We start from the raw sequence: 16,180 nt of genomic DNA, 5'->3' as shown, positions 1-16,180 counted from the left end.
GCACGGGGAGAATACAGACCCCTCCAAGGTCATAGCGGTAAGCCTCAGAGGCTGGATTTGAACCCAGGTCCTCTGACTCAATAACCAATACTCTTTCCAGTATATTATGTCTTAGCTATGCCTTCTGCCCTCTAGTCTTATTCTTAAAAGACTTCTCATGCTGCCATACCAGAACAATGGATATGTGGGCAAGAGGTTTTCCCAATTCTACTTGTCACCTTCCCCGTAGAGCCCCATGAAGGGATTTCTGGTGCCCTTTGGTCAGTGCCCAGTGCCTTGCACTCAGAAAATGTCCAATCAATTGAAGACATTGAATTGCTCCAAAAAATTGGTGTAGATACTGTATACACATCCTCATTGGCAGAAAATCGATTTAAAAAAGCAAAATACATTAAAATACATTTATAAAGCCCCGGGTGTAGCCAGTAAATGAAAGGTTCTAATTTAGGCAGAAAATCCTCCTTCTCAATTTTCCCAGGAAAGTAGCACTTGGTAGAAATGATTGGCATGTAATATTAGCCAACCTTTATTTCTGTACATACAATCTCTGTTGCATCCATGAGATATTCTACCCCAGTGGCTAATTTTCACATAATTAATTAAATTTTCCTTATCTAGAAATGCAAATAACTTAAAATCATTTATTTTCAACATGACCTTCAACTAGCTGGCAGCATGGATAGCTTGGTCACCCCCACACTGTTGACAAGAATCCAGATGCTACTTGGTGCCACCTGCAACGTGGAAACAGGAGGCTGTGGAAAGATCACTGGATTTGGAGTCAGAAGACCAGGCTTTGAAATTTGGCTGCGTGACTTACTATGTGGGTGAACTTACAAGAGACCTTTCTCTTCTCTAGGTCTCTGTTTTCAAGCCTGTAAAATGAAGAGGTTGAGTTAGGTCACCTTTGAGGCCCCCTGTTACCCTGATGCATGCTCAATATGCACAATTAGAACCCAGGACTACGAAATGAGAAGGATCTGTTGCTCTGCTGGAAACACGTGCATGCCACAGCCGGGCTCAGGGCTCCAATTGCCCATCCAAAGTGGGTGAGAAGCCCTCTCCCGTGATGGGGTTCCAGTGCACAGGCATCACAAGCAAAACAACGAAGAATCAAGGTGAGTGTTGTTCACTTGGGGTCACAAGGAAAACTGCACTGGGAGGCTTATGAGGAGAACTGAGTAATTCCTACAAAATAGCTCCAAATATTCCACTCGTCTCACACACATGTGATGGCAGGGACATCTCTCCCTCTCTCCCCCAGCTCTACAGACAACTGGCCACAGGTTGAACTGACCCCAATCTTAGATCTACCTGGTTTGTGGAGCTGTGGCTGTAGGTGTAAGCTTATCTCCATCATAAATACCTAAGATAGAAACTGTGCCATTGGGAAGCTTTTCTAAGGCCCTTTTGCCTAAGAGTCCTTTTTGCAGGGAGGGGTAGTTTTAAAAGTAGCTTTGGAATTTAAAACAAAATACAAAGTAATTAAAGTCTATTCTCTGAAAGGACTTTTAAGAACTCACTGCTTTGCATTTTAAAGAAGAAAAAGCATACGTTTTGTAAGAAGGAAGACACTCTTTGTTTTTTATTTTACAGCAAAACCATAATAACCATAATTTCCAGCTAATTCAGAACAAAACACTATTGAATTCCCTCTGTCCTTGTAAAGGTTGCAGTATAAAGAGTGCTCATTTAAGAAAAGATGTAATCCACTTGAAAATGGTGTTTGACTTTAAGACATAGCCTGAAGAGGGATCAAAAAGCATCTCCAGCATCTTTGCAGTGGACAAAGCCGCTTCAAATGGAACCTGGAAAAGACAGAAATGTTTTCCTTGAATAAATGGTTTTCAAAGCGTTGACAGAAGCAGACTCCCCCAAGTGCCAAAATATCCATTTCAAATAACAATCACTCACATCTATCCCAATCCACTATGGATTTACAGAATTTGCCAAGACTACTGAAAATGTGTTTACGGCCAGTCGAGATGCTGTATGGTTTCTATTTTAGACTGTAATACTATCAGTGACTACTTTATGGAAGAGGGCTGTCATTTTCATCTCCTTGTCATGATGAAACATGATCAGTTTCCATTTTGGGGCCAGTGACTCTGCTCACCCACGCCACACCATTTCCCTGGGTGGTGCATGACAGATGATCATTGCTCTTGCCAGCAGCCTTCACTCACAACCGGGGAAGAGTTGAGTCATTGACAGGGCCAGGACGTACGTGTCCAGAAGATGAGCTAGAGTCTTCTGGTCTCAGACATCTGGAGCCAGACTCCTATTTCAGCAATCATAGACTCAGCCTGGGAAGGGGTCTTAAAAGTACCCTTGTCAGTCCATAAACTGTTATGAAGTGCCTACTGTGCCTGCCACTGTGCTAAGGTCCAAAGACAGTCCCTCCCCTCAAGGAAGACATAATCTAATGGGGAAGATAAAATGAAAATACCTCTGTACAAATGAGAGAGAGAGAGAGAACATGAGAGCAACAGCTGGAAATTAGCAACAAAAAGAAGGCTTGAAAATTAAGGGGAACTGGGCAAAGCTTCCTGTAGAGGATGGGATTTTAGCTGGGACTTGAAGGAAGTCAGGAGGCAGAGATGGGAAAGGATATTATTGTGAGCATGGAGGGCAGACAAGGAAAATTACCAGAGTCAGGAGTGGAGAATCTTGTCCAGGTAACACCAGGAGACCAGTGTCAGTGAATCAAAGGGTACCTAAGAGTACATGGCATTCCAGAAGACTGGAAAGGGTTGGGGAGAGGAGGTTATGAAGGGCTTTGAATGCCAATCAAAGGATTTTCTATCTGAATGCTGGAGTTTATTGAGTAGGAGGGCAGCATGGCTAGAACTGTGCATTAGGAAGATCACTTTGACCCCTGAGTGGAAGGAAGATGGAATAGAGTGGGGAGAGGCTTATGAAAGGGAGATTTTACAGATGAGGAAATAGAGATGTGAGAAGCAACAGGTCTTGCCCAAAGTGACAGGGTGAGAAGCAGCAGAGCTGGGATCAGGACCCAGGTCCCCTGACTTCCAATGCAATGTTCCTTGTACTGTACCATGAGCCAAATGACAAGAGTTTTAAAAAGGGAACCAAAAAGGCTGTATTTGTGAGCATCCTAGGAATGCCTGCCATTTGATGATGCTAAATATTTGAAAGTTTAAAAGGTAATACCATTTCAAGCAATTAAAAATGGTTTCTTTTCAACTCAACAGTCATTTATTAGACCTACCATGTGCCATATAAAGGTTCTATGATACAGACTAGGGAGGGCTGGCCAGGAAGTCCTGGGTTTAAGGATTCAGTTCCTGCCTCTGACCCATGTTAGCTGGGTGACCTTGGGCAAGTCACTTAACCTCTTAATGCTCCAGGCAACTGCCTGAGACCCTAAGTTATACACAAGATGCCAACCTTCATCAGTAGAGGGAGTTTCCTTACCAGGGACTTCCCGGAACCACTGAAGTCACAGGTCTAGTCCCTGTCCCTGCCAAGTGCTGAATGCTAGCACATAGTAGGTCTAAAATTCGAGGTGCTGAGGCTATGCAGACAAAAACCCAAACAGACTCTGCCCTCAAGGATCATCCATTCCAATGAGGGAGAATAACTAGAAGAGAGATAAAAACAACAGAAAATGTGTACAAAGTAAATAGGATGTGATGGCTGTGTGTGTGTGTGTGTGTGTGTGTGTGTGTGTGTGTGTATGTGTGTGTGGTGGGGAGTGGGGAATAACATGGAGACTCAGGAGGTCCCTCCAGGTGGGAGGTGGCATTTCTGCAAGCCTTCAAGGGAGCTACAGTTTCCAAGCAGAAGTGCACGGGAGGCAGTTGGGCAGAGCTCATGGTCAACATTTGCAGCATGAAAATGTCAGAATACTACAAACCAGGCCTGGCTTCATTGTTTTGTTGATTGTTTAGAATTAAGAAGTCATGGAGAAAATGGTTATCAATGCAGATTCCACTTCCAAGGGTGTTGGGCTTATATTCCTTGATTCTGCCCCACCTTCTCCCCCACCCAGAGCCAGTTGCTAAACATTTGCTAGCATGCCACCATTGGTTCCACGAGATGAAAGTGAAGAGAGCTTTCCAGGCATGAGAGAAATCTGTGCAAAATGTGTAGGGACACCAAGAGACTATGTCACTGCCATCTCCGGAAGTACTGCTATTCCCAAGGCTCTTGGGTTTACAGTCCTGGGCTGTCTCCATCAAGATCTGAGAGGATATGGTGGGCAAGGTGGTGATGATGGTGGCTTGGCTAGTCTAGCCCATGCTGCCTCTTGTCTCTCTCTCTCTCTCTCTGTGGTTGCTTCTGCTAGGCTGGCTTGCTTGCCTTGTGTGTGGCAGTTGTTGGGAATGAATGACCCCTGTTCCACAGGAGCTGCTTCCCCAAATGATTAGAAGGTGGGACTGGGAGCAAGAATGGTGGTTGGGGCGATACTCCTACTCCCAAGTGTCCTGTGACAATCTCCCTTTTGGTAGCAGTTGGGAACTCTCACAGACTCTATTATTTGTGAAATTTGTGGCTAATGCTATGGTAATACATAAAAGAACACCAGGAAATAAGAGAAGAGGATGAAGGAGAAAAGTGGAGGGAGGGAGGAGTGAAGGAGAAGGACAGAAATACTGTAATCCCCTTACTTTCTTTATATGGCAGTGGGGGAAGACCAGAACAGGTATTGGGTATAGGGTAACCCTTTCAGAAGGAGTGTTCATATTTGAGAACGTGACTATGGGGACAGAAATATATGTAGGAATAATGGTTGCTTATTCAGATCTCTGTCTCTGTCTCTGTCTCTCTCCGTCTCTGCCTGTCTGTCTGTCTCTCTCTTTCTCTTTTTCTGTCTCTCTATCTCTCCCTCCTCCAAATAAAACCTCCAATATTTGAAACTATATACTTTCAAGTAAGTAGGTATCAATAAATGGTAGAATATCATGTACACATTTCCTCAGATTTCCTGGCTAGTGGTTACAAGAGAATGATAAAGTCTCCCAAAGTGTACCCAGTCCCCTTGGGTTCTGAAAATCTTTAACATACAGCCTACATTGTGAAATCCATAGAGAGTGGTTTGAATGAGGGTGAAGGATGGGGCTCAGGTCTATCAATGTATTTCTAGGGTTAAAATGTTGTATTATTTAAAAACATGTTGTTATATTATTTATACCATAAATATTTCCATATAGCTATGCATGTGTATACACACGTGTGTGTGTGTGTGTGTGTGTGTGTGTGTGTGTGTGATTTGGAAGAGGTCCTATGGCCTAGTGGCTAAAGACCCAAGTTCAAATCCTTTCTCTTATATGTAGATGTCAGGTAATCAAGGACAAGTCTCCAAACCTCTCAGTGCCCTGATAAAACTCTCCCAAGACTCTAAGTCACATATAAGTGGCCAGTCTGCATCATTAGAGTTGCTACCCTGGAAGCATCCCACATCAATGAAATCACCAGTTCACCAGACTATGTCTATATCTATCCATCTATCTATATGTGCAATATACGTCTGTCTATTTACACACATATGTATGCATATGTGTACACATGCACATGTATGTGTAGTATGTTTTTACACACTTAAGAATAAATATACAATGACAGTCATGATCACCAGAACTTTGCTGATTCACAATAAAGCCAACTATAGATTTATAAAATATCATCTGGACTGTAGGGGGGTTTAGTTCATCAAAACAAGGATATTCCACTGAAACGAATTCTTCCAGGGAAGAAAATTTCACTAAAGTCACATTTAGAGGAATTTTGGGGAAAATTAACTAATGCAAACCTCTCATCTGGTGCAATAGAGACAGTTTTCATATATTTCATGCTAACTGGCTCATCAGTTCATCGCTGAAAGGGAACTTTAGAGGTCAACTAATTCAACCTCTTCATTTTACAGATGGGGAAACTGAGACCCATGATGTGGCCCTTGCCTGTAGTCACATAGCTAGTTAATGGAAGACCGGCTTTCGAACCCAGGGGCCTTGATAACAAATTCAATTCACTTTCTACTCTACCATGATGGCCACCAAAACCAGCGTGAGTTTGAACTTGAAAGAAAGAACTGCTGAACTTAAAAGAAAAAGTTACGAAAAAAGAGGCCAATTCACAGAAATATTTTACTAAGTAGTTTTCATCCCAGGTGGTTTAAAATAAGTAATTCCAGATGCACTGTGCTGAAAAAGATCCTTTATTTAGAAATCTATACCCCTAGACTAACATCCCAGGTGTGACTATAATAAGGATGATTGTTTTTCACATGCACCAGAATTTGTGCGTCCAAATGAGTGTTGCTGTGTTCAAAAGAGTCACTTGGGGAGGCTTCTCTGCTCTCTCCTTCCTGACACTATTTCAACTGTGGCTCTAAACCTTTTCCCTAACTCTTCTTTGGAATCTGTTCTAAGAGTTTTCATTATTGTTTAGTCATTTTTTTTAGTCATGCCTGACTCTCCATGACCCCATTTGAGGTTTTCTTGGCAAAGATACTGGAGTGGTTTGCCATTTCCTTCTTCCAGCTCATTTTACAAATGAGGAAACTGAGGCAAACAGTTAAGTGACTTTCCCAGGGTCACACAGGCTAGTTGAGTGTCTGAGGCTAGATTTAAACTCAGGAAGAGGAGTCTTCCTTACTCCAGGCCCTGCTGTGAAGGATACAAAGATGAAAAAGACACAGTTCCTGTCCTCAAGGAGATTATACTCTAGTACTGGAGAGATGAAAAGTACACAGGTGATTGTAATACAGAAGGATATGGAAAATGCCAAAAGAAGTACGATTGGGAGTGTTCTGGAGAGGAGATAAATATTCCTGCTGGAATATTCAAGAGAAAGAATTTCAGATGTTTTGAGCAAGGGCAGAATTGCTGAAATAAATGTGGAACCTTTCAAGGTGACTACATAGAAAAGACAACATTCAACAAATATTCTGGTAAAACTTCAAGCCATGGGGAGATGGTAGACTCTCCCATTTGGCATCAGCCTCATTTGCTCATCCGTAATGCCACTGGGGTAGAAATGAGCTTTTCAATCATCTCTAGTACCCTCCTTTGTGGAGAAAGCAGGTGCTTTCACACTCTAGCATAGCATTTTCTCCTGTATATAAGACTGATTAAGAATACCTACTCTAAGCAGGGCAAATTCACTTTAAAATGCCTATGACATTAGAGAACAGACACTTTCCATTATATACAGTAAGAGGTAAGAGGCTGAAAGGGGGACAACAGATTCATGAGAGGTCACAGCCAGTTGCTAAAAGCTTAGGATTTTTAAAGGGAATGGTTCCTTGAGGCAGAGCTAGAGGTGAAATTTGATACAAATTAATGAATTTTAAATGTCAGGAAACCTGAAGGGTTCATGAATTCCCCTTTAATTATTATTATGGTGGGTCTCTATGTGACTCAGTGGATAAAGTGGCCAGCCTGGAGTCAGGAAGACTAATCTTGCTGAGTTAAATGGCCTCAAACACTTACTAGCTGTGTGACTCCGGGCAAGTCATTTCATTCTGTCTGCCTCAATTTACTCATTTGTCAAATGAGCTGGAGAAGGAAAACTGGCAAACCGCTCCAGTATATGCCAAGAAAACCCCGAATGGGGTCATGAAGAGTCAGACACAATTGAAAAATGACTGAATGAGAACATGGTGGGCCTGTACTCACCCACTCTCTCACATCCAGATCCTAGGTTTACTGGCATTCCCCCCAAGCCTTCTCTTCCCTTGTGAGGCCCTGGAGATCCAGAACTAGGCCAGCTCCATTATTCATGTTGTCAACAAGACTTCATCATCCTAGTCCCTAATGCTACTGTGGGGATCTGCTTCAGACTCAGGGCTTTCAATCACCCCAACAATTACACAGGTAGCACTGGCCTGCCTCTGGAGCCATCCTGTTTTGTACTGATCCCTAAGCTTCTGTAGAGCCAGCCCGCCCCCCCCCCATCATCAGCTCCCATGCTGCCAGGGTTGAATGAGCCAATAGCTCAGAGTTCCACACCCGAGCCATCTCATACGCACCCTGCCTTGATAACCCTTCAAGGTATCAAGAGAACACATGTCTCCCCTAAACTTCCCTAAGGATCTGTACCTACACAGATTCACACAGACTCACTGACTCACCACTCTCCTACTGCTAGACATGCCCACAAACTCATCCTTTACTGAGATACGCAAAAAGACGTGTCGTGCTTGACTACCACCTACTCATGAAACCAAACTTGTAATATTCTCTGATGGACTCAGCACAACTGCTCTCAACCACCTGAAAACCAGCTTCCTTCTTCCAAGCACCGACATCAAGGAAAGTTCCTCAGGCCTCTCTTGTAGTGGAGCCTCTTGTATGGCCCAGACCCCTTTGGCAGCCTGGTAAAGCCTACAGATCCCCTCCTCAGAACAACGTTTTGTTGACTACATTCACAACGGAAGGAAATGCTAAATTCCAGTTCGAAGGGAGTGAAAATCAGGGTGCAGTGTTTTTTCTTATCCAAGATTATGGACCCCTTGAAATACATCCGTGGACTCCCTCGGGCCTCCTTGCTTTCAATTATTATTATCTTAAAGAGCTTGTTAAACTATTGTTTTTATATTCTGAGGCAAAATGGTTCTTGTGGGAAAACATCTCCTTTTTTTTTAAATAGGAAAAGTTAGTCATTTTGAGTCTCATGCATAAACCACAAAAAGGAAACCTTTGGAATTGCCCAGACTGATGTCATCAAACGGAGTCGGTTGCCCTAATCTGCATTTCTCTCTTGCTCAGTCAGTGATGAAGAGGCAAAGCTGCAGAGAGGATAGATTTCGAGGCCGTATCTGACACATCCTGGTGACATAACCCTCTCAGCGCACCAGGCAATTTTCAACATCTAAAATTTGCAGAGAAGGAGCTCACCCCCACCCCCACCCCCAAGGAAATCACAGACCCAGTCTCTTTCCCCACCCAGCCAATAATCCTTGAGCAGAACCATTCTAACATCCCTTCCTACTCCAAAACTATTACCTTATGGTCCTTCAAACACAACATTAGGTCCTAAAGGAAGGAATAAATTAAGTAAAAGGCATCAAGCTATTGGTTCCTGTTTATAATTTCACAAAGAGGGGGAAGAAAACTTAGAAGGAGTATATGATCACAAATATGACCGATGCTGACCTGATTCTAGGGGTTGTTGGACTGAGTGTAGTGACTAAATGGAGGGTAGAATTTATCGAGGAAGGCTTCTTGGGGCATGTGGATTTTAAGCCAAGTCCAGGAAGGGCCGATGATGACAAGAAAGATGGAAGAGGACTCAGGTGGGAGAGAATCCAAAGTGAAAGCTCAGGGGCCCTGGTGGGTGTGTGACCCTACAAATGACATCTTTTTTTTTTTTTGGTGAGGCAACTGGAGTTAAGTGACTTGCCCAGAGTCACACAGCTAGTAATGTTACGTGTCTAAGGCCAAATTTGAACTCAGGTCCTCCTGACTCCAGGGTGGTGTTCTTTTCACTGCACCACCTTACAAATGACATCTTGGAAATGAAATTGAAGCCTATAGTTAGTAACTACCATGTGAGTCTCACATTGTGCCCACTCTCTTCAGAGGATCAACATGCACGCTCTCCTTTTTCAAACACAGGAGCCCACTGTCAATCCCTAATCCCAGTGTCAGTGGATGATACCTGCAGGGCTGAAGGGAAGGCTCTGGCCACTATGGAAGAGACCCTATCAGGCTCAGCACTCCCCTCACTTGAAGGCCAGGGCTCTGATCTTCGGCAGCAAAGCCTTTCGGGAGGTGAATCTGCTGCCCTCCCTCCTGAGGGCTTTGCTGGTCCATCCTTTCAAGGCTCTGGGCTCTTGAAAGAAGACACATGCTTTGCAGTTTGAACAATACTTGGCATTTCTCAATGCTTCTGCTTGAAGGTGCTCATGGGGGCCAAATGCTAATTACTTAACTTCTGACTGTCTGAAACAGGTGGCCCCATTGCGAGCAAAGGGCCCGGAAAGAACATGAACTGGACAGGGAGAGTCATCAACAGCTGTGGGCCATGCTCCAAACAGCTGCAGGAATCTACCCAAGGACAGGCTGAATAAGGGAAGGGGGGGCCAGGAACTGTGGGGTGCAGGCAGGTCTTTTCATTCGCATCCTCCCACACAAATAGCAATTGTCAGTGTCCACTTCAAAGCCTCTTTGTAGTGTGGACGAGGAAAGTATATTAAACCAGCCACCTGAGGCATTTCTAGAAGCCAGCAACCTTCTATTGTCCAACAAGAGTAACCCCTGAATAGATATCGGCTGCTGACAGTTCTGTTCCCAATCTAAGGTTTGCTTGGCTGCATTAGCAGATTTAGCACTTTAAGGAGTATTTTCAAATCCCCAAAGACTTGGGAATCAAAAAAACAAATAGTTTTTATCAAATATTTTGATGTAACCACATATAGCAGGGGTGTGCAGGAGCCAAGGGGAGCTGATTTTTTAAGAGTGATCATTTATACCTTAGAAATTGGCAAGTGCTACAAATTGGGGCATGACTGATTTATTTTGCTGTTGATTGTCTAGACTTAAATGATGGAGAAAATGTTAATAATAATAATGATAAAAATTTAAGTTCAAATAATGCAGATTGAACTTAAAAGTGTGTCCTGTGTAATCCCTGCCCTCTTTGAAACATTTGCCAGCACACTCCTGCAAGTATGTGCATACTTATGATGGGGGGTGGGAGAAATAATTTTTTAAGCTTCAACAGAGGAATCTGAATTTTATGCTAGAACCCACTGATGCTTCAGTGACCCAGTCCCAGTGATGCTTCAGGGCCATGTCAGTTGTGTGGAAGATGGATTGGAGAGAGGTACAGAGAAGACTGATTGTAATAGGGTGGAGGGCCTGGATTAGAGTGGCGGTCATGTGACTGGAAAGAAGAGGAAAAATGTCAGAATGTTTTGTGGAAATAGAGTTCATAAGGCTACGAGACTGGTTGGAATGGAGGTTGGATTTCTCTCGCTCTTTATAGCACAATCCCAAACATCAAGTGTCCACTCAGCTCAATGTCTTAAACAGAGGGATTTTCAAATGGAAATATCAGGCCTTCAGTACTAGGTAACTATGTGGTATGGTGAATTGAGTGCTGGATTCAGAGTCAGGAACCCCTGAGTTCAAATCCTACCCCCAAAACTTACCACACCCTCTGTGACCATTTTCAGTTATATCTAACTCTCTGTGACCCCATTTGGGATCGTCTTGGCAAAGATTCAGGAGTGGTTTACCATTTCCTTCTCCAGCTCATTTTACAGATGAGGAAACTGGGCAAGCAGGGTGAAGTGACTTGCCCAGGTTCACACAGCTAGCAAGTGTCTAAGGCTGGATTTGAACTCAGGAAGAAGAGTCTTCCTGACTCCAGGCCCAGTGTTCTATCCACTGCTTTTGAAGTCAAGTCCAAAAGGAGAGACTGTAAATCCAGAAGAGGGCCAAAGACAGAACCTTGGGAAGGATACCTACGGTTAAGGGACAGGAGAATGAGGTGACAAAAAAGACAGGAGAAAACCATGAACAAGAATGCAGGGTCATCGTCTCCTCCCTCGCCCGTTGAGCCCCACTCCTTGACTTCTCCATGCCTATCGATGCAGTCATCCTGTCACCCACGCGGCACCATCCCGGTCATCGTGGACTCTTCCCTCTCCTTCACGCCCATCATGCAGCCCATCCTGCCGATTCTTCTTCCCTCGGTGTCACAGCGGCGTCGCTGAGCTCCCTCTCCTCTTCTCACCGGGACTGACCGTTGGAATAGCCTGCCTTGCTGCTTCCATCTTACCATCTCTCCAATTCATTCATCGTAATGCCCAAGTCATCTCTGCATTCACCACTCTGAGCATCTCACCCTACTCAAAAATCTTGAATTGGCTGCCTACTGCCTAACATCCGGACCTGGCCATTCTTCAGCCTTACTCACCTCTTAATACTCCTATTCTTACACTCCGTATTCTAACCAAACTGGACTATCCTTTGTCCCTTCTTTTCCTACCTCTTCCAGCTCTCGCATCGCCACAATGGACAGCCACCTCCTCCCTATCTCTTAACAACTCTTCCTCCTTTTAAGGCTCTGTGGGTACCTTCTCTTCTATAAAGCCTTCCCTGAGACTCCAGTATGGTATAGTAGGGGAAAGCGCTGGATCTGGAATCGGTCCAAGAGACCTCTACTACCTGTATGACCTTGGGCATGTCACTTAACCCCACTAGACTCAAGTTTTCTTCTCTGGAAAACTATGGAGCTGGACCAGGTCTCTAAGATGCCTTTCCACTCTAGAGCTATGATTCTGTGATCCTGTTCAGCTAGATCTCTCCTTACTTAAATGTCTTAAGAAGCTTTGCCTGGACTTCTCCTTGGTACCCCTCTCACCATTCCCCCCTGGATTGCCAGCCCCTTGAGGGCAAGGTCTCTTTCTATCTAGTTTTATATCCCTATTATCCAGCCCAAACAGTGCCTTGTATACAGCAGACACTTAATTTATGTCGAATTAAATAGAGCCTACTTCATGGTATAGAAATATGAATATAGTTGCATTTATTAACTGGCATAGTCTCTGGAAAGGCCATAATCTGGCAGGCATACAAATAACTTGTTTGATGTTGAAACAGAAAAAAAAATTATGAACATGCTGAATAATCCTTTTCTTGCCTACCCCTACTCCCTATGCATTATGGAGTTCCTTGTGAAAATGGAAATAAACTTGAATTCATCCATCTGCCACCAAAGGGCAGCTGTATAGAGGGTGAAGACAGGCATGGGCTTCATAGGGCATGACCCTTTGCCACACATTGGCAGGAGGGAGATGATGTCATTTTTACCATTTTCCCTTGATCTCACACCCTGCCTGCTCTATGCACTGGCTGCCCTCCCCACTCCCATCTCACTGTAGGCAGAATACCCCCCACACATACCTCTCTGCTTGAGAATACAGAATACATAGAGGGTCTTCAAGTCATAATGAGTGAGAGCTTCCTTCACCCTGATCCTGCTGCTCGGCAAAGCTCAGAAGATTCGAACATTTTGAAAATGCTCTCAATATCTTAGTCTTTTCTTAGCATTTTGAAAACAGCCTTAATAGTCTGGCCTTTTCTTAAGGCTCCCCCCACCTTAGCCAGATTTGACAGAAACGAACAGTGAGAGACCGAGATCAAAGCCAGCGGATTGTTTAAAAGCAGTCTGGAACCAATGTCATCCAGCATTGTCTTCAAAAGAATGGAGGAATATTAAATGGTGCTTCATGAACTTCTACACAAAGAAGATTCTTCACATGCGGACAGGGGGATTATATCTCACAGAATAAAGGCAGAATGAGGCTCTTATACAGCCTATTCAAGGGACCATTAACAGATGCAAAAAAGAAATCAAGGCAGCCTCCTGCTTTCCCATTTACATTCACCCAAAGATATTACATACAAAGGACATAACTGTTCAAGAATCCATTACCATCACCTCCACCAGATAATATTTACAGAGGACCCCCAGGTTGTTGGCGAGGGGATAAGCATTGTATATTGCAAGTATGGTAAACGCAGTACCCTCCTCTCTAGGAGTGAACGTTGGAAAAGGGGCGAAAGAAATACAGAATGCTACAGACAGGCACACACACAGTTAGAGTGCAGAGACACACACAACACTCATGCTTTCATACTCGTGAAAGTTTGGCCAAGTCCTCGAGTCTCACTAACCCTAGTCCAGGCAGTGGTCAGTGTCCTGCCTTCTTGGCAAGAGCCACCTTCACCAGCCCAGACAGCAAAAGGAGCCTCGATGGTGGGAGTGCAAAGGAGGCTGCTTTCTTAACGAGTAGAACAGGGGACCTGCCATGAACTGAGAGAGCAGGATGATGCACGAAGCAGGAAGAGGCCCAAGGACAGGGGGACGGCTTCCCAGGAAGGTCCAGTAGGTAAAGGGGTTGTCGCGGTATGGGCCTGTGAGTGGGAAGTTGTGAAGAACAAAGTATTTTGTCTTTTGTGAGGAAAGATGCAGTATGGTATAATAGACTACATTTGGAATCAAGGACCTAGGTTCAGATAGAACTTATTACCTATATAACCTTAGGCAAGGTACTTTCTCTGCAGATCTCAGTTTCTTCAAATATAAAGTGAAGAGGTGGGAGCAGATGACCTTAGAGGTTCCTTTCGGGTCTCAATCTACGATCCTATGATCTTTCCACAGCTAGACACAGCCTGTGAGAACCAAGGGTAACCTCGACTCCTTAATGAAGAAAGTGAGGTCAAAGTTGAAAATAAAATGCCAAGAACTCACAATTTTTTACTAAGAAATAGCCTAATTAATCCTCAGAAAACAAGACCATTAGAGGGACCTAGCAACTGGGTGAACAGTGAAGCATAGGCTTCTTCAGGTTGAAAAAAAAAAGTGAGAACAATAGGGAAAAGCCCAAAACGGTAGCTAACCACTGCTACAAAGAAAAAAGTGCCTGTCGTGGGCACGACAATACAAAGATTGAAGTATTAAAGATTGGAAAAAAGGTAATTTTTTTTTTACTAACAAAACATAATTTTTCATGCAAGGCTATACCAAAACTGTTGTCAGAAAAAGTGAACCCATAAGATCTGGACAACAACAAATGTTTGGATAGTTTTTTTTGTTTTTTTTTTTTTTACTTTCAATGGGCCCAGAAGTCTTACACCCATTGAGGGAATGGTAAGCCTGGATAACTATATTGATATAATGAGAAACAGAACTGCTTTAGAATGAGTGATTCCCAAAATGGAGACAGAACACTACAAAATGACCTTGCACGGTGCTAGATTCCACAAAAGGTCAAGGAATGTATCCGAGAGATGAATGTAGACCAAAATATGGCTTAGTAACTTTCTTGATTTAATGGCTCATCAAATGCATACTTAATTAGGCAATAGGATAAAAGTGTGATGGCATGATGGTGATGATGATAACTAGTGTTTATATAATGCCTACTATGACACCATGAAATACTACCTATGGAGCCCTGGGCAATTTGCCACCTCCCTGGGCTTCGGCTCCCTCATCTGTAAAATGAAGAGGCTGGACTCAATGACCACTAGACCCTCCCAGTTCTAGATCTAGGGTCCTGTGTGTGACCTCAGACAATCACTCAACTTCTCCGGGCGCCAGTTTCCCGATCTGTAAAATGGAGAGTTAGACTCGCCCTCCAAGGCCCCTTCCAGCTCTAGAAGATCGAGATCTCTGATCCTACAATCGTGTATTTCCTAATGATATACTTCATGTTACTTCTTACATGCCAATCCTCGACTGGGCTCATACCCCAACTTTGGGATTCGAAACATTCCATTCTGCCATCACAGCTAAATTATCTCACTTCTCTTCACAGCTCCTATTTTCATTCTCTATTTTTTACTTCTCTCCCCCCCCCTCAATTTTTGTCTACTTGTCAAGCATCTTGAATCCTGAAATTCTGTTTGAGATTAGTTTCTAAGTGAACAGGGAACTGATAAACTCATATGCAAAAGCTGCAATAGACTGCATTGTGATAAAAACTATATTTCAGAAGTATAAACAGTGTATCTTTGGATAACAATCCATTTTCATGTGTCTTAGGCCTGCCCAAAGTTAGATTTAGGATGGGTTTGGTTATTAATGGGTATAGCATCATGAGTCTCTACATTTCTGGAATCAAAAATTATGCCTATTGCTAAGTCAGATTAATTAAGAAGATTAGTCTAGTTTCTTCATATTCTGTACTATAGATGTTTGATGCATTTTGGTTTCCACAGCATTGAGGATGTTTATCTAGAGATAGAGCTGGTATTTTTAGCAGAGGTTTGGTCTTCTCACCTAAGTACATTACCTCAATTTTTAGGGGCAAGTATTCACTTCTTGAAAGCAGACCTTCTATTTCACTGCAACACTCAAAAAATATAGCCTAGAAAGGAAAAGAAAATAATCCTGTAAAATGAATCTTAGATAGCTTTAAAAAAAAAAAATATCTATATTTTCCACATTCAATTTGACAAACATTAAAGGAAAGTGAAGCCTGGTGGAAAGAGTTGGGAGTCAGAGATTTAGATTAGTCTGGATTTGAAGTCCAAAGACATGGGTTCAAATTCCCACTTTCCTGCTTACTACCTTGGTGACCTTAGGCAATCCACTTAATACCTGGGGCCCCAGTTTCTCCAAAAGCAAAACAAAGGGGATTGAATTAGATGACCCCAGAAGTTACTTCTAGGGCTAAATCTATGACTATTGTGCA

General features: G+C 43.3%; 1 protein-coding gene across 1 annotated transcript in view; it reads right to left on the bottom strand.

Annotated features, from left to right (window-relative positions):
• Window positions 1-1,555: 1,555 nt before the first annotated feature.
• CFAP54 (cilia and flagella associated protein 54) overlaps window positions 1,556-16,180 on the bottom strand; it is a 288,300-nt gene continuing 273,675 nt past the window's right edge. The window contains exons 68-69 of the mRNA XM_078150421.1: window positions 15,779-15,853; window positions 1,556-1,808 (exon numbers count right to left, since the gene is read on the bottom strand). Of these exons, the coding sequence (XP_078006547.1) occupies window positions 1,689-1,808; window positions 15,779-15,853 (195 nt within the window). The 3' untranslated portion in view covers window positions 1,556-1,688. The remainder of the gene's footprint in view (window positions 1,809-15,778; window positions 15,854-16,180) is intronic.

The sequence above is a fragment of the Phascolarctos cinereus genome, unplaced genomic scaffold (genome assembly GCF_003287225.1).
Source record: "Phascolarctos cinereus isolate Bilbo 61053 unplaced genomic scaffold, phaCin_HiC Scaffold_1;HRSCAF=81, whole genome shotgun sequence".
NCBI classification, from domain to species: Eukaryota; Metazoa; Chordata; class Mammalia; order Diprotodontia; family Phascolarctidae; genus Phascolarctos; species Phascolarctos cinereus.
The sequence above is the reverse complement of the archived record's forward strand: the minus strand, read 5'-3'. Positions and strand labels throughout refer to the sequence as shown.